Source organism: Narcine bancroftii, chromosome 2 (assembly GCF_036971445.1).
Source record: "Narcine bancroftii isolate sNarBan1 chromosome 2, sNarBan1.hap1, whole genome shotgun sequence".
In the NCBI taxonomy this organism is placed as follows: Eukaryota; Metazoa; Chordata; class Chondrichthyes; order Torpediniformes; family Narcinidae; genus Narcine; species Narcine bancroftii.
In genome coordinates this window covers 81,073,023-81,095,896 of record NC_091470.1, presented here as the reverse complement: position 1 = coordinate 81,095,896, position 22,874 = coordinate 81,073,023, and the positions used below count along the sequence as shown (strand labels likewise).

The following is a 22,874-nucleotide window of genomic DNA, read 5'->3' as shown; positions in this document are numbered from 1 at the left end:
CTCAGGCTTTCTTGACTTGGGCCAGTTGTAGAGATACAAAAGCTGACTCAGTGGAAGGCTTAGATTGACAGATGTTCTTGCGCTACAATCATAGTGGGTTTTGCAATATTGAAAAAGAGCAACTACGCTACCAATATTTTCTGTACAGTATCTTTAGACATCTGTTATTGAAAACAAAAACTAAACTTCAGTTGCCACGATTTAAATTATTCATTCTTCTTAATACCATAATTTGTTCACAGAGAAAGCATTTTCAAATGAAATCATGAACTACCATTAATAAACATTAATCAGAGTCTGTTCAATGGGGAGATTTAACAACTTTTCACCAGAACAAGAAAAACCTCAATTGGTCTGGGAGATATTAATAATGTCACAATGCTTCAGAGATTAATAATAAAATTTATGATTTTGAACTGTAGGTACATAGCAAGGAATTCTTCAGAAAGACAAAATTATAATGACCTGTCTCAGACTTGAATGCATGACCTCTCTTCACCTGATCAGTTTTTTAAAATGTGAATGGAAGTAGAAAGAAAAATGAGGGATTACGTAAAATTGAACTAAAATGGGGACTAGTACCTCAGGATGAGCAATTTTTTATGTGATACAAATATTCAACTGCACTGAGTGAGTGTTAATGAGATAAACAAAATCTCCAGCCCTTGGTTTGTTAAATTAGTTAAAGTTGGCAGGATAAGGAAAACTGCACGAACATAACAGCATGAAAACCATTCTATGTAAAATATGTACATTTGAAGTTTTAATAATCAATAAACTTGGCACACAGCTTACTTACTGATTGACAGTCTGCGAGCCTGAACTTCTTTGTTGTCCAAATTATGAAAAATATTGAAGCTACAGAAAAAAGTGATACGTTCAAACAATTATGCAACAAACATCTTCAAGGAAGATTATGAAGATTTATTTATCTTGCAAAATATTTTGAATTTATTTCCTCAGAATGAGGAAGGGATCACACATAGTTAAGAGCAAAGTCAATAGAACTGAAAATGCATCAGTGCGACATTTAATCTTCCTCTACTTTGTACTGTTCCAATTTCCCCATGAACCCAGCAAGTACCAGTGGCCTATTCCATAATTTATTCCATGAAGTCACCCTATAACCCAAATACAAGACAAAAATTGCAGGTGTTGGACATATGAAATTAAAAACAAATTTCTGAAAATACCCCACATCCAACATATTATTCTGTGCAATTTCCGTCACCTATAAAGTGATTCCACCATCAAACACATCTTCCCCTCTCCAGGACTCGTCTGTCTACTCATCCCTCAGTACCTACCCCTCTGACTGCAAGACATACCACACATGCGCCCGCCCACACCTCCTCCCTCGCCACCACTCAGGACCCCAAACAGTCCTTCCAAGTGAAGAAACACTTCACTTGTGAACCTGCAGGGGTCATTTACTGCATCTAGTACTCCCGTTGTGGCTGCCTCTACATCAGAGAAACTGGACACAATCTGGGAGACCGATTCATTGAGCTCCTTTGCTCTGTCCGCAATAACAAGATACACCCAGTGGCCAACCATTTAAATTCTACACACAATTCCAACACCCACATGTCCTTCCATGGCCTCATGCACTGCCAAACCAAGGGTACCCACAAATTGGAGAAACACCACCTACTGTTCCATCTGGCTATTCTGCAACCAAAATGCATTTATATTGTCTTCTTCAGTTTCCCTATCCTTCAGTTTCCTTTAAATTTTAGATTTTAAAATTTAGACATACAGCACAGTAATTGGCCATTTTGGCCCACGAGGCCATCCTGCCAATTTACACAGAATTAACCTACACCACCAGTATGTTTTGAACAGGGGGAGACCAGAGACCCCGGGGAAAACCCATGCAGACACGGGGAGGACATACAAATTCCTTACAGACACCATGGGATTCAAACCCCAGACCCAATCGCTGGCGCTGTAAAAGCATTGCACTAACCGCTAAGCCAACTATGCCACTCCTCATCTCCTTCCCTTCCCTCTCCATTTAGAGAGCTATTCCTTCCATCATTTCTCAGCTCTTCTATCCTCCAACCTGTTAGCCTGAGCTCTGACCTCTCTCATTCCCCCCCCTCCCCCACCTGTTTACTCAGGTACCTGCCAATTTCTTTGCTCATTCCTTTACGAAGGGCTCAGGCCCAAAACATTGGTTACCCTTTACTTGTTATAGATGCTGTGGGACCTGCTGAGTTTCTTTTGTGTTGCACTGGTCGATAATATTTTGTGATATCATCAACCCTCTTGACCCCACTTCCCTTTCTAAGATTTAAATAGTTTCTCTTCAAGTGTGTTTGCATCTACTATCAGTTAGTCAGTATTCTTGATGATGGTTATTTATATAGGTTCACAGTGTACAAATCCTAGTGGGAACAATAATATTCTATATAACTATGGTGAAGACTTTACATCTTAAAGAAACTATAATTGACTTTTCATTCGATACAACAAAGTTTATTCCATTTGCATGAGAACCAAAGTTGAGTGAGACATCCAATAGCTACATCTTACTCATTCTATTTTGTTCTCCTGGGCCCATCCCATCCATCCAATCTTTCCAGTTTACTTGAAATGACAGTTATAATCCATTCCTTTCCTTCTTTCAGTCGGCTATTACTTTCCCACGAGTGCACTTTCACCTTGCCCTTTGAGGATTGTAGCTGGTAAAGCTCTAACAGACTTGAGAACTCTGTGGCCTTACCTATATTTCACTGTCGAATATAGCTCTATTCAACTGGCCAGTCTATCCCAAGGAAAAACAGAATTTGGGATGCCCTTGAATTAAGAATTTAATGTAATGTTTCAATTGTTATGGCACTTGGAAACAAGCAATTTTAAACTTACCTATCACAGCAAAGATGAGGGTGTTTGTGAAGTGTCTGTACAAGGACAGCTTCACAACATTCCTTCTCAGTTTTAACATCTTCATTGTCTGGGTCAAGCTGATAAAGATGTGTCAACAGTTAAAGAAATTACAGAGAAATGTGATTGAAAAATCCAAATGTGTCACGTCGAAAGGAAAATCCCGGAGACATCATTTTGGTTAAAGTTTAAAATAAGAGACAACAGCATTTATGTATCATTATGCTCAAACGAAATCTGTGAGCAGGATATAACTGGTAATCCTGCCCCCGCCGCCTCTCAAAAGACATAACTTTCCAGCTCCTGAAGTACATAATCCACGATTTTTTGATAAATTGACTTTAGTGATCACGGTCGCTCAGAGGGCTGCAGAAGCCTGTAACTTGCCCACCATGATTCGATACTAATGGGAACCATCTCTCTGCATCAATTTGACAAAAGACAAAAAAAGTATTTGGGCTCATCTGGTTTAGATTGGATTGGCCATGCTTGGATTGGGTAAAAGTCAGGTTTTATTTTATATCCCAAATGACCCATGACTGAGATTGTAATAATTGTGCCAAATTCTATCCACTTCACTATGCAAGATAGACCTTTTGCAAAGTAGTGTTGCACACCACTCAAAAGCAAAAAATTGTGACCAGTTCAGACCACTATGCATGTAATATTACTGATAAACCCACACTCAAATGGTTTATCTCAATGAGCTGGTAGTTATTTCCAAAGGAAATTAAAAACTGCATATAGGCCAAGGAGTTATAAACATTTTGCTTTGAAAGTAAACATTAGCATATTCTATTCTTGATCAAGGAATAAACAGAAAAAAGATCATAAATCCTTTTTTTTGCTGGAAAAAACATGACCAGAAAGGATATCCACCAGCAGAGGGCAGTGTCGAGAACAGCCAGAGGGATAAAAGCTAAAAGGATCAGGTCAAAATTTTTCTGAAATGAAGGAAAGAAAAGATACCATCAGCTGAAACTAAGAGAAAGAGGAAGTGAAAGAAAACAATGATTTTCAGTTATATTAGGAATTCATATGTAGCAAAGCGTTCATCCAACTCAGGTCCACAATGAACTTCAATGTTTCGATATACAAATGTTTCCACTGCAATGATCATGAAGAACAAAATATACTCCAAATGGCTTAGAATCCTAAGAAAAATGCTTTTAAACTACAACTATTTCAGGGAGAAAAAGAAAAAAAAAACTTTCACAATACCATTGCTACATCGCTAATACCTGATATACATGGGTAAAGTCCATTCAATCAGATGGATCACTGCTAGACAGTGATTTTTTTAACAGCAAATATTAACTTACCAGTCAGCGGAATCTCCAATTTACTGCTCTCCTCATATGTTTGAGTAAATGGAGTTGTTAACCTCTTTTTATTTCCCACAAAGTCAGGAGCTAGTTAGCACTTTGCAGCTTCCATTTAGCCCTGCAAACCCTTTATGGTAGATTTCATACTTAAGCAACCATTGACAGAAGATGTCTCACCCACAACCTAGTGCACTATAGTCCCAAACGTTCACCCTGCACAGAAGATGCCAACACAGCTCTCACCATGAAATTAAGTTAATACACAATGCGCTGGAGAAACTCAGCAGGTTCCGCAACGTCCATAAGAGGCAAAGATAGAAATCCAACATTTTGGGCCTGAGCCCTACGTCAAGGGCTCACCATCTCAACATGAAATACTGTTCCTATGTCATCCACATGGCAGATACTGTCTCTATGCCTAACAAAGAGTGGAATCTTTACTAGAACCTTTACAGCTAATTAAATGTTTCTGTATTGGAGCCAAATTATCGAGGGAATGCAATAAGACTTGAACTTCTAAGCTAACGAATGATGTTGACCAATTTAATAATGCTCAGCAGGACTCTAATGAATGAAATTGCTGATAGAAATGTTTTAAAATCAGTGAGAATCAATGGGTAACCATGTGACACTTTCTAAGAATTTTCAGCTTTTCCCAAAGCTCTCTGATTGTTGACTTTTGATTGAGCTGCAGTGATTTATTCTTAACTTTGACATTTAATTTTTGTTATTTCGTTTGATGTGGCCAGATCATCTATAAAACTGCCTTTGGAAAAAATTCCAGGATCATACTGAGATTCTTATTTTTAAATACACATTCACAAGTTCAAAAAAATACCAAATGTTCTGCATGAAATTTGTCACCTCTCTCTCTTTCTCTTTCACCTTCTCTTCAAAGGGCATTGTGTTGTCGGACCATAGGAAACATCAACTCTTATTTGCATAGTCAGATAGGAATGTTGATGATTTAGTTGTGGATTTGTCAAAGGCAGAACATGATCCAGTCCTCATTGAGGCCTCAGTAGTGGAGAGGGTCAAGAACTCCATATTCCTGAGTGTCAACATCTCTGAGGAAATGTTCTGCAGCCTCCATGTTGATGCAATCACTAAGAAGACTCGCCAGCAGCTGTACTTTGTGAGGTGTTTGAGGAGATTCGGTATGTCATCAAAGACTCTCGTAAACTTCTACAGGGGGTGTACCATGGAGAGCATTCAGGCTGGTTGCATCACTGCCTAGTATGGAGGCGGCAACTCTCAGGACAAGAATAAACTACAGAGGGTTGTTAACTCAGCCTGCAACATTACAGGCACCAGACTTCAGTCCATCGAGGACATCTACATGAGGCGGTGTCTTAAAAAAGCACCCTCTATCTTCAGACCCCCATCACCCAGGCCATGCCCTCTTCACTCTGCTATCATCAGGAATACGTTACAGGAGCCTAAAGACGAGCACTCAGCAGCATAAGGACAGTTTCTTCCCCAATACCATGAGATTCCTGAATGATCAATGAACCTTACTTTTTGTTCACTATCATTATTATTCTTTTTATCTAGTAATGTTGTAAGATGGTTATAACATGTATGTTTACACTAAGACGCTGCTGCAAAATTTCATGACAATAAATTCTGATTCTGACAGTCACAAACAAAAGAATGCACAGTATTTGACACAATAAATCACAAAAGCTTTGTATGGCATAGTTCTGAAAGTTATCACGTAAAATTAACATCACCCCACCTTGCCTTCTCAGATCTTTCCATCAGGAAAGCTGGCCTAAGTTTTGTAGGAATAACTAACACAATGAATTTTATAAATGCAAAAGTATAACGTAAAGGATATCCACCAGAGTATACAGGAGTCAATGAACGAGAGACTGATGTTCCCTATAAGAGCCAAGGTAAAAAGTGGGGCCTAAATCAGAAACAAAAGAGTGCCAATTTTAGTTAAAACAATAAAGGTTTGAGGTGAAGTGTTTCTACCAATATGGAACAGTGGACCTAATGGCCAGTTGGCTATTTTGTTTTAACCACTTCACCAGAAAAACATCTGGAGGCCAATGGAGACTCTCTGATCGTCTAACAATTAATGTTCGGCACCCATTCAACTCATTCACCACCACAGCCAGTGTTTGATTCTTAGGGAATTCAATTGCTGCAATTCAAGGAAGGACTTATTCTATTTTTTTTCCATAATCGCAAAAACATGGGTAATTAGCCACTGGAAACTTGCAAGAGTGTGGTAGAACCTGGAAGATGGTTGGATGGATGGACAGTGAAAGAATGAGATTAATGTAGGAGTAGCATAATGGATGCTTGATGGTTGGTATGGGCACAGGACGAAAGGCTTGCTTCCCTGTTATGTGACTTTAAGTGCGTGGGAAAAGGCTGGAAAAGATTCTGTGTCATGGTCTGTGACACGGCACCAGTGTCTTAAGTTGAATCCTCCATGATCACATGGGTTTCCTCAGGTGCTGCAGTTGCCTCCCACATCATAAAGATATGCAAGTTGGTTGGTTAAATGTCCACTGTAAATTGTAGGTGAGTGGTAGAATCTTGAGGGAGTTGATGAGAATGTGGGAACTAATGTAAGTGAATGGTCAATGGTCAGCGTGGATGTGGTTTTAAGGACCCGTTTCCATTCTGTACATCTCTCACTCGATGAGAAACAGTTTGATGTCATACATGTTACTCGTTACTAAAAGAGCAATGGAGGATAAAATCAGTTTAAGAAAAATATCACTCATATTTAATTTCTACAGCAGCATGATGCAAACAAAAAAATTCACAGCACAGTGACGAGGTTGGAATGTAGGTTAGTAATCTCTGACTTGGCATCATCTAAAGCAGTGGTTCCCAACCTTTTACTTTCCACTCAATACCACTTTAAGTATTCCCTATGCAATAAGTGTTCTGTGATTAATAAAGGATTGCTTAAGGTGGTATGTGGGTGGAAAGACAAAGTTTGAAAACCACTGTTTTAATCATTCCAAATTGATTCGTTATATGCACAGTTTCATAACTCCAAAGGAAATGGGCCAGTGACAACTTTTCTCAAGCAAAATATTTCAGTAATGATTGGGTCCAGAGCAGTGATTCTCAACCTTCCCTTCCTACTCAAATACCACCTTAAGCAATCACTTACTAATCACAGAACACATAGCATAGGGAATACTTAAAGTGGTATGTGTGTGGAAAGTAAAAGGTTGGGAACCACTGATCTAAAGGAAGCATAAAAAAAGAAACTGCTGGAGAAACCAAGCAGGTTGAGCAGTGTTAGTTGCAGGGTGGCGTGAGGAAAGGATCACTCGATGCTACTCAGTTCTGATGCGGGTCTTGTTGATATTTCAGGGTCTTGACTGAAACATTGAGGGAATGATTCTTCTATGTCTTTGGTTCAGAATCGAGCTATCTTTTGGCAAGACGGGCAAATTTACTTAAATGGAAGGATGCGAGCCCACCAACTCAGTGGCTACAGGTCATCATGTCTTGTTTGAATATGGAAAAGATTTTTTATCCAGTTAATTATTCAGATATAAGATTCCAGACGTTATGGGAGTCATTTATGACTCATCATCTTACTTTATAATTTACTTCTATGTACATTCTTTTCATTTTTCTTTTAATATTAATCATATATGGCATCCATTAGGTAGGGGTTTTGAGAGTTTCTCCTTTTTGTTTTTTTTAATTAGTTTTTAAAATAAATATATATCATTGGGAATATGAATTATGGATATGATTTACAACTTATTATTGTTTTTGATATACTGAATGTTTTAAGTTGATGTAACTATCCATATCATGTTATTGAAATTTTTTATTAAAATAAATAAAAATATTTTAAAAAGACCTGAAACATTGACAATTTCTTTTCCTCCACACCCCTCTCAACCCGTCAAGTTCCTCCAGCAGTTTGATTTTTGCTCCAAATTCATTTGTAGTCTCACGTCTCCGAAGTCTGAAGAAATGTGAGCTCAGAAGGCAGTTCTAAGCTATTATGCAGACAATGATTCATTTAATGGATAAAATAGTTCAACAAACTTTGTGTCAGTAGATTACCTCCTTGTATAAAGGCTACTTACTCCATTAACTCGAAGGTTGCCTTCGATTGTTGAGAAAATTAAATAAAGGATGCCAACACCAATGACTCTGTGCAACATCGCACCCAAGCGAGGCCTAGATCAGAGAAAACATCAGTTAAGAGAATTGTTATGCAGACCTAAAAATGTGGCACATGAAACCCTTTAATGACAAATTGCTGAATGAATAAAGTGCACAGTGCCCCCACAAAATGCAAAACACCTATGCCTTACACCATGATTAGATAACTCCAGTATATCAAAGCATTACTCTTGATTTCAAATACATTCATGGTTGTCCCATTCCTCCACCTCAATGAGTGTCTAAGAAGTGGGAGGCACGGTTAGCACAACATTGTTACGGTGCCAGCAATCAGGACTGGGGTTCAACTCCTGTGCTGTCTGTAAGGAGTTTGTACGTTTTACCCGTGTCTGCATTGGTTTTTCCCAGGGGCTCCAGTTTCCTCCCACCATTCAAAACATACCAGGGGTCATAGGTTAATTTGATGTAATTTGGCGGCACGGGCTTGTGCGCTGAAAGGGCCTGTTATTGTGATGTATCTTGAAATCTAAATTTAAAAAAAATTAAGTGGGCTTCCTCCAGGAATTACCAGAGATAAATTGGTACATGGGTCTCTGGTGCTGTAAAGCTCCACCACCTACCTAAACTCCCCAATTCCCTTCATAAAGCGTTAGGTTTCTGAGATAAATTAGGGCATTGCTACAGAATGGGAATGGGACTCTGGACAGTGTCAGCTAACAGTTATCAATCATCGAGTGCAACCTCTGCAGGGCTGCTCTCAACTCACAGAATTCCCATCCTGACTGATGTCTGAAAACAGGCTTGGTGCCCTACTTTGTAGCCTCTTCAGAGGACCGTGCCTAAGTACAGGTTTGAAGTTAATAATGGAAGTGAGAAGCAACTGGGAGACAGCAAATAGATTATTAACTATGATCAGAAGAGAATAACGTCAGTCCCATAAATACTGAATGTTACAAATGATCACCACCTGGGATTAGATTTATATTATTTGAATGATTGGGGTAAACTCCAATCATGAGTCCTGCAAGTGACTTGGCAATTGCAATCTTATCCTATGCTCAAAACAATCTACAATGCCAAAGCAATATACAATTTTGTGGCTGAAGTATGAACACCAGCTATATTTCACTATGGGGAGAAATGAGTCTACATGGCTCTTTTCCATACATGCAAGTGTTTGCTCTTACAATAAAGAGCTTGCCCTTTCAAGGTTCCTTTTATTAAGTCAAATCAACTTTATTTATTGTTCATACCAATGTTACAGGCCCAGAGGACCCCAAAACCCACCAGCAATAGAAATTCACCAAGACAAATAGTTATTTAAATAAAAGTCATTTTTAATTTTCTTTAAACATAAAAACAGGATCAAACTTTAACTTATTACTATTAACTTAACCCCCTTCTAATTCTAAGTGCATGTGTATAAGTTCAGAAAAATTATTTGATTCACAGTCCCAATCTCACCTCTCACTCCTCAATTCTTATACTGTAGACAGAATTTAACATTTATGACTCTTCACCAGGCTCTGGTGGTTACTGCTCAGGAAGGTTCTTGTTAGTTTCAGAGAGAGATTTGTTGCTCGTTGGGACACACACAAACTGATTCCCTCCAATCAGCCACTTCAGTGTCTTGCCGAAGAAACTTGCCCCATCAGGGTTTTCCAAATGATAACCTCATCTTCTGCAGGTCACCAGAGTTCCTTTTGTTTTCCTTATTTCAGATGAAATACTCTAGCCAGCCATTTCCTCTTGTATGGACCACAAGGGTTTTCAACAGGCTGAACTCCGAACTCACAACCCATCTTCAAAACTGGGTTTCAACAAGCTGCCAGCTTGCCATGACTGCAAAAACCAGTTTCTTTTTCTCTCTCTCTGCTTGAAAAACTACATGACCTTCTTAGAACAGCAAATTGCAACTTGTTTGCACGGAAACAGGCCATTTCGACCCTTCTAATCCACATCGAACTAAATACTCTCCCCTAGTCCCACCTACCTGCACCTTGCCCATAACCCTCATTCCCCTCCCATCCATATTCCTCTCCAATTTTTCCTTAAATTATAAAATGGACCCTGCCGCAACTACTTCTCCTGGAAGCTCATTAATAAAGATCTAATTTGCTCAATCTTTCTTTGTAATCTAGATGCTGAAACCCAGGTAACAATTTTGTAAATCTTCTCAGCACTCTCTCTCAACTTTGTTGATATCCTTTCTATCATTCGGTGACCAGAACTTCACACAGTACTCTAAATATGGCCTCACTGATGCCTTGAACAGTCTCAACATCACTTCCCAACTCCTGTATTCTATGCATTGATTTATAAAGGCCAGCATACTAAAGAATGTCTTCACCACCCTATCCACATCCTTCAAGGAACAATGATCTTTCTGCTCCACTGCATTCCTCAATGGCCTCCCATTTACTATGTATGTCCTGTTTTGATTATTCCTACCAAAATGAAGCATCTCACACAGCATTAAACTCCATCTGCCATCTTTCAGCCCACTCTTCTAATCAGTCCAAATCCCTCTGCAATCTTTGAAAACCTTCATTATCCACAATTCCACCTATTTTAGTATCATCTGCATATTTACTAATCCAATTTACCACCTCATTATCCAGATCATTAATGTATGTGACAAACAGCAATGGACCCAATACAGACCCTGAGGCACACCGCTTGTTACCAGGCTCCAGCCTGACACTACGACTCGCTGGCATCACCCTTCCAGCCACTGTTGAATCCATTTGACTATCTCAAAATTAATACCTAACAACTGAACCTTCCTAACTAACCTTCCATGTGGAACCTTATCGAAGCCTTATAAATGTCCATATAGACAACATCCACTGCTCTACCCTCATCAACAGGTTGATAATTGCTAGGTTTGCTCCTCGAACCCTTTTTAAAACAAAGGAACCACATGTGCAATACACCAATCCTCCAGCATTATACCCACCTCTAATGACATTTGAAAAATGACTATCAGAGCCTCTGCTATTTCCTCACTACCTTATGTAATAATATTAAAAATTTAACATATATACTTTATATTTTGCCCACCACCTCTTACAGCAAGAAAGAAAGAGAAGCAAAAGAGTCCCTTCAGAGTCACTGAGTGTCTGTGAATTCACCTCCAGCATTCCCGCAGCTTCTGCATCCAGACAGACTCTTGTTCGATTCATCAGCGACCTGAGCTCCAGATCCAAACCTCTGACATGATCAGGAAGCCTTTAGTGCCTGAAGTCCTTTGGGACCCCTTCTTGCCCTCAGTGCCTTTTTGAATCCTGGGTTTAATACCTGGTTCCCATGAGCTAGAGTCAAGTAACCTGCAGCCTGTGTGGGTTCCTCAGCCGCTGAGCCCTTCGCTAGTCTGCTGCTGTAGACCTCTTCCTTTTAGGGTCCTTCCAAGTCCCTCGCTGGTTCACCACTGTGGTCACTGTCCTGCAGGTTCACTGTTCCTCCAGAGTCTGGAACCTTTCGTGGCCACTGCTGAGCACAGGTGCTGCCATCTTGGGCACAGACCTAGAGATTGCAGTATTTTACTTACAAACACTATGGCTCCTTTAACAAGCTGTTTAAAGCCTGTACAGAGCCACCAGCATTAGGAATCTTTCAGAACAGTGCTGTGTCTTTGCTCTCCCGGTCTCCGCCAGTGGCCGTGCTGCCACTACAGCAGCACCATCATTTATTCCCTTGGAGGAATCTTGTATCCTGTACCTGCTTACCCTTGAGCTGCTGACATCCAGACATTGTCCTCCACCCTGTGGGGCTTCAGCATGGGAACAATCAAATGAAAACATTTTCACAATATCTAGTGCACAACATTGAATTTTAAACATTTTAACATTCAGAGAAATTACCAAATCCTATGGAGACAAAACTGAATTATACTAATTTAAATGGTGAGTTTGCACAGCAGTGATATTCTCTCCACTACAGTTGATGCTTTCCCTTCTTTGATGAATGAATTGATGAGTGAGAGACTGATGTTCCCTTCCTTCCTTCAACTCCTGTTTTCTTTGATAGATTTTTCCATGTTGAATATTTTCATCAACTTAGCCCCCATAGTCCTCCAAAGTTCACCACACTCTCATCCCTGTTCTGAAGAGCTAATCCTTTATTTTGAAATGCGACTCCTAGTTCTCTATACCCCAGCCTGTGGTCACACATCCATGATTTTGGGGCATCTGTACATTGTACTTGTATGACAATAAATTCTCATCCAATCTCGTATATCTACGTGGTCAAGCCTGCGATAATCGTGCACATTTCTGAAACTGACTTTCATCCTAATATCAAGAATAAGGGCCAGATTTGCTCAATCTCTGCTCGTACAACAAATGTTTATCCCAGTAATAAATCTGGAGAACATTTGCTGCACTCCCCACTTCAAATATATCCATATTAGATATGGGGACCAGACCAGTAAATAATATTCCATATGCAGTCTCACCAGGACCCTTTATAAGTGAAGCAAAAAAAATTACAGCCTCAAATCTACTTGCAATAAAGACGAAACACAACTTTTGCCTTCCTAATTGCTCAATATACCTGCTTATTAATTTTCAGTGATTCACATTCAGGCACTCCCAGGTCCCCACAAACACTAACACTTTAAATCCCTCACCATTTAAAGATGGCACTGCTTTACCTCTTTTTATCCCTACCATAATGAATGGCCTCTCATTTTTCCACATGGCATTCCATCTCCTACATCCTTATCCCTTCACTAACTTGGCTGCATCTCCCTAAACCCACTCTGCATCCTTTGCACAACCTACATTGTTCCCAGCTGTGAATCAGCAAGCTTAGATAACTTGCACGATTTCCACAAATTATTAAAATAGATGCTATCCTAGCACCAACCAAAGCAACCTCCCAACCAGATTCTTATTGTTTTGACAATTAACTAAACTCAATTCATGCCAGAACATTATTCCTAATACACTAAATTTGTTCAATAACCTCCCTATCAGAACTTTCTAAAAATCTACATACATTGCATTAACTGGTTCACACTTCCCTATTATGCCTGACACAATCTCAAAAACCCAGCTTTATCAAACTCCATTTCATTTTCATAAATCCATATTTACTTTGGCCAATCCTATTATTTTTATGTCCCCTGTTACCTCTTGCTTAATCACACGGTCCAACACTTTCCCAATTGCTTTCCAAAGGATTATAATTACATCAAAAGATGCACCCATCAATTTAATTGACACTCAGTTTATGAGCTACATCTGTGACTGAGACCATTATAAATGAGTACTGCTTATACTTACTTCACAATTCCATATCCAAGACTGACTAAGATGACCAAAATACGAGCCAAGGAGCGCTTCAGTGCAGAGAGCAATTCCGCAAAAATCTCTGCTCCTTGCACTAGACACAAATTAGAAAACAATGCCAGTTATGCAGGTCCAAATAACTTGAGCATCAGAAAGAACTGAGGCCAGACTTTATTTACCAATGGTTACTGAACAACATCAATGCTAAAGTTTTGGGAAGATCTAAATCAGGTATTAAATAAAATCACAAAAAAAAACATACCAAAAAATCCAGAGATCTTTCTTCTAAGTAATATAAGAAGTAAAGAACTTGGCCTCGATTTGGATGAATCACAAAACAGATTTATTATGATAGCCTTAGATGTAGCAAAAAAATGTATAATGTCAACCTGGAAATTAGAAGAGAGCCTGAGAGTACAGCAATGGTACACAGAAATGAATAAATGTATTCCATTGGAAAAAATAGCATATAATTTAAGAAAATAACATCACTATTCGAACAAATTTGGGAACCATACATGGAACTCAACAGAGGGGTCCTACCGCGGACCTCCACCCCCTAAAACGACAGAATGAGAAGACGACGAAATGAACTGACCCAGTGTGTAAAAGTAGATGACACAATTTTCTTGTTTATTTTCATTGTGTGATGACATTGTTTAATGGGTTTCATGTATTGTATATGTTGAACGTTTAGTGGGTGGGGAGGGGGGTGGGAAGGAGGGAGGGAAGGGGAGAAAATGACACAGAATATTCAAGAGGAAAATGTTTATGTGTATTTTGGTCAATATGGTTCATAGTGTGAAAAAAAATTATTTAAAAAAAATGTCAATGCTGAAATCAACCAGGGTGTGGAACTCCGTTTGAAAGGTTAGTAGAAATAGAAACGCCTGCCATGTTTAAAAAGTGTCTGGATGAACTTTTGAAGAGCCTTAACCTACTTAGGTGTGGGTCAAAATTGGGATGTGGGATTAATCCAAACCATCCCATTTTGGCTGCCGTAAACCTTTGGGCTGAATGACACAATTCTAATGTTATTATTCAGCTTGGTCATTGCATGATCAATCCTTTACCATGTTTTCTGTGAATGCTTAATTCCAAAATAGTGCTGGAGAGTGGTGAATAGTTTTAGCAATGTTTAGCACATTCAATTTTTCACTGCATCTTGTTTAACTAGATAATTCTTTAAACTCTATTGCGCAGCAGAAATGTGTCCTTAATTGTCCATTTATTTACTGATTCAATCATGAAAGTCAAACATTTCCCTAAAAATGAATGATCAATTGGCACAGCTCAGCAGCCAAGTACAAGGCTGTGAGAATGCATCAACTACTTAATTACCTCTAATGATCAGGATTTACAGAGTACGTTCAAATTAAAAAAGGTAGCACATCTTGCTGGGATTAAAGATGCAAATCATTTTGATGATACATAGCATAAACCAGCGACATGAATTTCTATTAGCTAAATTAACTATGATCAGAGAGGGGAATGATGTCAGTCTTGGAAATACTGAATGCAGAATGTTGCAAGTGGACACTAGTCATCCACCCCGGGATCTGATTTATAACATTTGAACGGCTGGGATAAATGAATCCGACAAGAGACTGCTCAGTTGCAACCCTATCCTACGAGCAAAATAATCCATACAGCCAAAGGAACAATTTTGTGGCTGAACACCAGCTGTATTTCAGTATGGGGAGAAATGAGTCCATATGGGCTATTTCCCATATATGCAAGTGTTGCTTCTGCAATAGAGGGGACATTTTCTTTGTGGGCACTGGTTTTCCAATCCACCACCAATGTTTTTCATCTTTTAGGGAAGTTGGGGGTAAAAGATTATGAACCATCTCCCACCCAAACCCCACTACCTTTGTAACTCCTTCAGACTCATCTCTAATAGGGCTATTATCCTGTACCTGTGTGTGAGGATGCACTGTGAAAATGAGCAAAATCAGCTTACAATGTCTGCTTCGATGGTAATTCCCACCTTCTACACACCTCAACAATGTTCATGCATCAAGCCATTTAGCAACATTCTGTGGAAATGTCTAGATGTAGTAGGATGACAAGAAGGGGGGGGGGGGGAACTACAGTAAATGATGGAGTAAAGCTTGAACCCATATATACACATCAGGCATAAAACTTCTGCTCCCACACCAATGATGTTAATTTTGCTTGGAGCACAAAGTCACATGCCATTGCACATTTCTTTTTACAATAAACCTGGCCAAAAGTCATGAAATATTTTTTTAAAATCTAGAAATGGTATTCTACAGCATCAACTGAATTGGGTAAAGAACAGGTTAACAGAGCTCCCACCTGACTCTCCCTTGTAGCGAATGTTCTGGAACTCCGCATAAAAGACTGCCTTCTCCAACATCCCCAGAAAAATGACAGCACCAATCCAGAACTGGATGCGCAACAGGTCCCGCCAGTAGCATGCCGACCAAAAAAGCCACAGGGCTCCAAACAGCACATACACAATGCACATCACCATAAAAAACTGGAAGAGGGAAACAACAAAAGGCCTTAATTTGTCATGCATGCTATCTTTCACCATGGTAAAAATGCCTAATACTAGAGGACATGCATTTAAGGTGAGTGCAGATAGTTTAAAGGTGGTGTGTGAGGCAAGTGTGTTTTTTTTTTATATACAGAGAGGGGGAGGTGCCTGGAATGGGCTGCCATTGGTAGGGTTGGAAGTAGAAGTTTAAGAGGATTCACTGTATGCACGTGAATATGCAGCAAATTACATCACATGTGCTGGGTGGGTCACATCTCCAGAATGGAGGACCATCGCCTTCCCAAGATCGTGTTATATGGCGAGCTCTCCACTGGCCACCGTGACAGAGGTGCACCAAAGAAGAGGTACAAGGACTGCCTAAAGAAATCTCTTGGTGCCTGCCACATTGACCACCGCCAGTGGGCTGATATCGCCTCAAACCGTGCATCTTGGCGCCTCACAGTTCGGCGGGCAGCAACCTCCTTTGAAGAAGACCGCAGAGCCCACCTCACTGACAAAAGGCAAAGGAGGAATAACCCAACACCCAACCAACCAATTTTCCCCTGCAACCGCTGCAACCGTGTCTGCCTGTCCCGCATCAGACTTGTCAGCCACAATCGAGCCTGCAGCTGACATGGACATTTACCCCCTCCATAAATCTTCGTCCGCGAAGCCAAGCCAAAGAAAAACATCACATGCAAAAAGCAGAGATTTAGTTTCCTTTGGCATGATGTTTGGCTCAAACACCATATGCCAAAGGACCTATTCTTGTGCTGCACCCTTCTACATTCTAGAAGTTGTACATGAGAGGGACTCGGGAAAATTGCTCAAATGTGATACTGGAGGGATGCAATAGTCAGATAGATCATTAATCCTCTGCCCAAGAGATCATGGGAATAAATAGGGTAAAGAGCATCTATAGCTTGAGAAACCCAGGGTACTATTGTATAGTATTTAAGTTATGGAATAATCAGCCTGAGTTCTGAATCATATTCACTTTCCACTATGGCAACTGGGAAAGTTAAGTTCCAGTAAGTGAATAAACAAGGGATTTAAGATAAGCTGATCTCAGCACCAGCAGCCATGACACTCCTGTAAAATCTACCTGGTTTGCTGATGTTTTTTTATGGAAGGAAATCTGCTGTCCTAAACCAGTCTGGCTTATGTGTGATGCTTCAGTGTGGTTCTCTCAACTGTCTCCTTAGTCCATGGGCAATTAGGGATGGACAATAAATGACAGCGTTAGTGAATATGACAAGTAGGTTTAAAATATGCATTGATTGCTACCATGTAAATGCAAGAGTTTCTTCAACCCCTTATTTATTTAACTAAGATGCCGTCAGGTTGATTGTTGATCTGGGATATATAACCACATGGTGAAGCATCAGTCTTTTCTTGGGCCACTTCAGTTGCCCGATGAATATAGATCTTTGCAGCATCCTCCTCTTACATAGAGAATAATAGTACCCCAGTCTACCTCACTCTAATACCAAGGCAGAAGATGTTAGCTGAGAGGGTATTTGCTCTCTGCCTAACAGCCTTATTTCAGACTTCCCCTTTAAACACACAAATATATACTTGACACATTCTGGATATAAACAGCACTGTTAACTTCCATTAAAGTTTAAACAGAAACAAAACAGGTGCTGTTATTGAAGCTTCCATCAAAAAGGCCTGGATCAAAATAAGTTACCTGGTTTAATATTTTAGAATCCCTTTCTATGCATCAAAATTCAAACTTGGTGAAAACACAATGTTCATTAAACATGCAACGGAAAACTCATAGGAAACACACTTTTGTTCCCACGTCGCGATAAAAGGAATTCTGGGGTCAGAATTCTGCATCTTCTGCAGAACCGATATTGCGATAGACAGGGATGGTGCAGGTGCTGTGCCTTAATGTGAGGGCTAACAGAGGGACAGACTGCCAAGATTTGGCAGGGCTGATAAGCCTTCGCTGCCAAGCAGGCGTTAAAGTTGTCATTACAAGAAGCTGGCAAGTGATGGGTTAGATGTCCTGGCCAGTGGTGTGAAAATGCAGGAAATCATGCATGCAATCTGCAACTGAATTAACTGGGATGAAACACATGCAAATATTTTAACTGTATGACTTACTATCATGAGAGGCCTGTCCACTGGGGAGATATAGTCATATTGTCCTTTCATTTCAACAATCACTGCAAAAAATAAAAGATATTAATAATACACAAAAACCAAGCCTTTTCTGATCTGTTCCTTTACCCAATTCATATTCTTTCCATTGATAACAGTGTCACTGATTTTGTTTCACTAAAAAGGTTTTCAATAACATTGAACATGCACAAAACAATTCTGAAGACTTATTTCCATCATCTGTCATCATCTCAAACATTTACTAACCTCAATGAATTTTTTTTTTCAGAATTTCCATTTCTACCATTGAACTCTGTAATGAAATACGTAATTGAAGACCCATGATAAGTAATAATGAATTTATTGTCATAGACGTTGTATGATGCACAAATGCACCAAAATTCTTACATGCTGCAGATGAACAGGTACTTGGTAAAAAAAAACTTACAAAATCTACATTATAATTAATTGAACTAAAGAGATAATAAATACAAAGAATAGATGGATAATGAATATTCAGTTATCTTTGTGCAAAAAGGTGACTGTAATAGAGCAGACGATCTTTTCGTGGTGTCGGAGCAGTTCATTATTAATGTAACAAGGGAAGGTTCAGAGACTGACAGCTGTGGAAAGAAACTGTTCTTGAACCTACAGGTGCTAGTCTTCTGGCTTCTGCCCAAAGCGAGCAGTGAGAAGAGGTTGTGACCTGGGAGATGGTAGTCCTTCATGATGTTGCTGCATTCTTGAGACAACACCTCACATAGATTTATTCAATGGATGGGAGATCAGAGCCTGCAATGGACCAGGTTTGCACTCCCACTGAATTATTTCAAGAGCAAAACGTTTTTACTGTCAACAATCAATTTTATTTTTCAATAAAATTTTGTTATTTCCCCAGTGGACAACCTGCTATTAAACCTTGGTGTTTTTAGTTTATTCCATGGATGATGAATACCTGCACTTGATCCTTTCTGTTTCAAATTTAAAATTCATCTAATTTGAAGTTTCTAGCATGGTGTTATCTGGCTCCTCCCTAAACAGTTACAAACAAAATATCTTACCATTTGGTAAGATTTCATTAAGCTGATGATAGGTGGAACATTGATTGATGTAGTTTAACTAATAGCATAACTATTAGTTCTAACACAAAAACAGCAGAGACACAGAGTGTCTCTGAAAATGTAAGAGGCTGCCTTCTCGTCTCTTTTTATACAACCCACTACTGTGGTGTTGTCAGAGAATTTGTAGATGGTGGTGTTGTCATACTGAGCCACACAGTCATAGGTGTAAAGTGAGTAGAACAGGGAGCTAAGAATGCATCCCAATGGTACTCTGGTACTGATGGAGATTGTGGAGGAGATGATCTTACCAATCTTCATTGATTGTGGTCTATCCAATTAAGAATAACAAGAAAGACAGAAGGTTGTCTAACCTAACTCCCTGATCTAATCTTGAATCACTTTCCCGACATAATTAGGTATTTTAAGCATATCATTTTGACGGTTTCAGAAGGACCAATATTGTCATTATCCAGTTCTCTTTGGATCAACTTGACATGAGATAGGAGTGCAGTATATTTAATTCAAGTATGCATGGTCATGTACTGTAAATAATTATAACTTACTTGTGAGGGACAACTTATCCTGTTTCGTTGCTGCAGCCTCCCTCTTTGTTTTTGCCTTCCCTTTGCTGGCATTCTTCACTGGAGCGGTTATTTTTCCTGTGGCTTTGGTGCTTTGACTGCTTTCTTGATTCTTTATTTCTTTCCGTGATATTTGAATTTTAATTATGAACAAGTATGGTCCATCTTCCCAACTTTTGAATATGCCAGGAACCTTTATAAGGAAACTACAACAATGAGCTAAGAAGTTAGAACTAAACTGCATTGATTTACATTGTTAAACAATGCAACATCTGCTATGGGCAAAAAGAAATATGGACCTTTGTTCAGACAGATAAGCTTTTTGCTCATCAGTCATGCTCAACTTATTTCTGAGTTCGATTATTGTAAAGGGTAGGCTGAAGCGATTATCTGCACTTCCCTTTCCTGAAGCTGACAACAACTGTTTAATACTACAACATACTTACAATAGCATTTGGCAAAATTACAAACATGAAAGTTTTATGCAAAGACACACGTGAATAGACACATCTGTAAATGATGTTTGTTATGGTTTTGAGATGCCCAAGAAATGTGTGTCAACAACCTGCTATTAAACCTTGGTGTTTTTAGTTTATTCCATGGATGATGAATACCTGCACTTGATCCTTTCTGTTTCAAATTTAAAATTCATCTAATTTGAAGTTTCTAGCATGGTGTTATCTGGCTCCTCCCTAAACAGTTACAAACAAAATATCTTACCATTTGGTAAGATTTCATTAAGCTGATGATAGGTGGAACATTGATTGATGTAGTTTAACTAATAGCATAACTATTAGTTCTAACACAAAAACAGCAGAGACACAGAGTGTCTCTGAAAATGTAAGAGGCTGCCTTCTTGTCTCTTTTTATACAACCCACTACTGTCGTGTTGCCAGAGAATTTGTAGATGGTGGTGTTGTCATACTGAACCACACAGTCATAGATGTAAAGTGAGTAGAACAGGGAGCTAAGAATACATCCCTCTGGTACTCTGGTACTGATGGAGATTGTAGAGGAGATGTTCTTACCAATCTTCATTGATTGTGATCTATCCAATTAAGAATAGCAAGAAAGACAGAAGGTTGTCTAACCTAACTCCCTGATCTAATCTTGAATTACCAAAGATTAGCAATGGAATGGATGCTTTTTAAACATCTTTTCTTGAGGGGCCTTCATTACTTGGGAACTTCATGAGTCCCAAAGCCAATGGTGCAAAACTCCAAGGCTAACAAAACAGAATCTTCAAGCAAAATAAATAAATGATATAACTTATAGCTTGAGGCCAACTATGACTGGACATTGATGGCCTTGTCTCCCTCCCCATGAAACCCCCTCCATTCTACATTTTTACAAGATAAATGCAAAGCTACCCCACCCCACCATCCAGCATTGGTGTTAGTCTTCAGATGGAACTGTGCAGAGGATGAATGCCAATACCCAACAAATTTGGGGCAAGGCTTTTAGAACTATAAAAACTGACACCAAATCTTTGATATTCACAGATTTTTTATAAAAAACTATTAAAATTGAATTGTTTTAAAAATAAAGTTAATGAAATTAATAAAGTTAATTAAAAATAAAATGTCCAATCCTTAATAGAAAAATAATTAAAATCTACTTATTGTCCATCTCCCTCTTCAATCTCAAAGGAAATCAGAAGTTTTGGATCTTGTGCCAGATTGAAACTAAAGATGTCTGAATCTGTTATCAAGTCCTGGATGCCTTAATTGCAAAACGTGAGTCCAGGATTTACTTCAAATTCAATGAATAAACAGCAGTTGTCCCAATCAATAAAAGTAAATATAATACAGCCATAGTTCAAAACACCTTGCTTGTAGGATGCAAGGTGGTCCATAATTTTGAGGTCCTTTGAAAGACAAACTGCATAATAAACTTGGCTTCCATGCTTTGGGAACATCATGAAAGTGAAACATCCAGGTTGACTTGGAACAATATTTTCAAACAGTTGTAAGAAATGATGGCCAATGCAAACAAATGAAAGTGTTCAATTCATCTGCACTCACCTCATGCCCTGGAACTGGAGGTGAAATTGATCCCACTGTTGCATTGTCTTTATCACTGTCTTGTGCGTTTTTTAGATTCTGGAAACAGAAGCAGGAGTTTTTCCTCAACCTTAATCTTCCAGTTCTGGACTTGCAAATTTTTGTCTGATTTAAAACTTAGATCTTACCTGATCTATCTTTTAGCCCAAACCCTTTGATCATTCTATTTGGACCTGCTATCCAAGTCTTCAGCTATTGTTGAATTCTAAAACACTTCCCCCACATGCAACCTCCCCCCTCCCCCACACACTCAAGAACATCCATTAACCTTGATCCTATATTTCCTGCCTTTACAAGTTATCTAAATATTGATTTGGGTTGTTGGACATCGCTTGAATGTGGGGAATTTGTAAAATATCTTGCATTTTTTGCTGAATATAGACCTAAAGTGGAAACAAAAACCTGCTGCCTTAGATGGTATCTGGACATCAGGTTGTGAATCAAATGCATTCCCCCATTTCAGACATAATTCCTCAAGTGGGGCAAGTTTTGTCTCTGCTGCACCATCCTCTCCATCAACTAATCTCCCCGTTTTCTCAAAGCCTCTCTCTCAAAGGCCACTTTGTGAAGATTTACTACAGTCTTTGAGTAGGTTGTAATCTGAAGCAGAATTCAATCTAAGGATTTGTCCATTAACAGTCTTTGTAGGGTTCATTTTAATAATGATTGCCTTATCTCTCAACTGTGAAGCAGATAGTGACTAATGGATAGAAAGACAACAACAATGCCCTAAGTTATACACCATAGGACAAACTTTCCCCAGGCCCTTAACATGTGGAGACACTGTCCTCGGTAGAAATTTGCATCTTCTACCTCATATGAACCAAAAAGGTTCAACCATACAGAAGTGACCGACGCTCTCCAACATTCCGTTCCCTAACAAAGCAACATGGGGTCTTGAACATTAATAGCTTCTCTTTC

At 39.1% G+C, this 22,874-nt stretch overlaps 1 protein-coding gene across 3 annotated transcripts in view; it reads right to left on the bottom strand.

Moving 5' to 3' along the window:
• LOC138753811 (transmembrane protein 87A-like) overlaps positions 1-22,874 on the bottom strand; it is a 48,954-nt gene that overhangs the window by 10,350 nt on the left and 15,730 nt on the right. For all 3 annotated transcript variants that reach the window (XM_069917242.1, XM_069917240.1, XM_069917241.1), the window contains exons 6-14: positions 21,915-21,992; positions 19,873-20,083; positions 18,252-18,313; positions 15,953-16,136; positions 13,625-13,724; positions 8,297-8,390; positions 3,765-3,833; positions 2,872-2,980; positions 800-858 (exon numbers count right to left, since the gene is read on the bottom strand). In XM_069917242.1, coding sequence (XP_069773343.1) covers positions 800-858; positions 2,872-2,980; positions 3,765-3,833; positions 8,297-8,390; positions 13,625-13,724; positions 15,953-16,136; positions 18,252-18,313; positions 19,873-20,083; positions 21,915-21,992 — 966 coding nt within the window. The remainder of the gene's footprint in view (positions 1-799; positions 859-2,871; positions 2,981-3,764; positions 3,834-8,296; positions 8,391-13,624; positions 13,725-15,952; positions 16,137-18,251; positions 18,314-19,872; positions 20,084-21,914; positions 21,993-22,874) is intronic.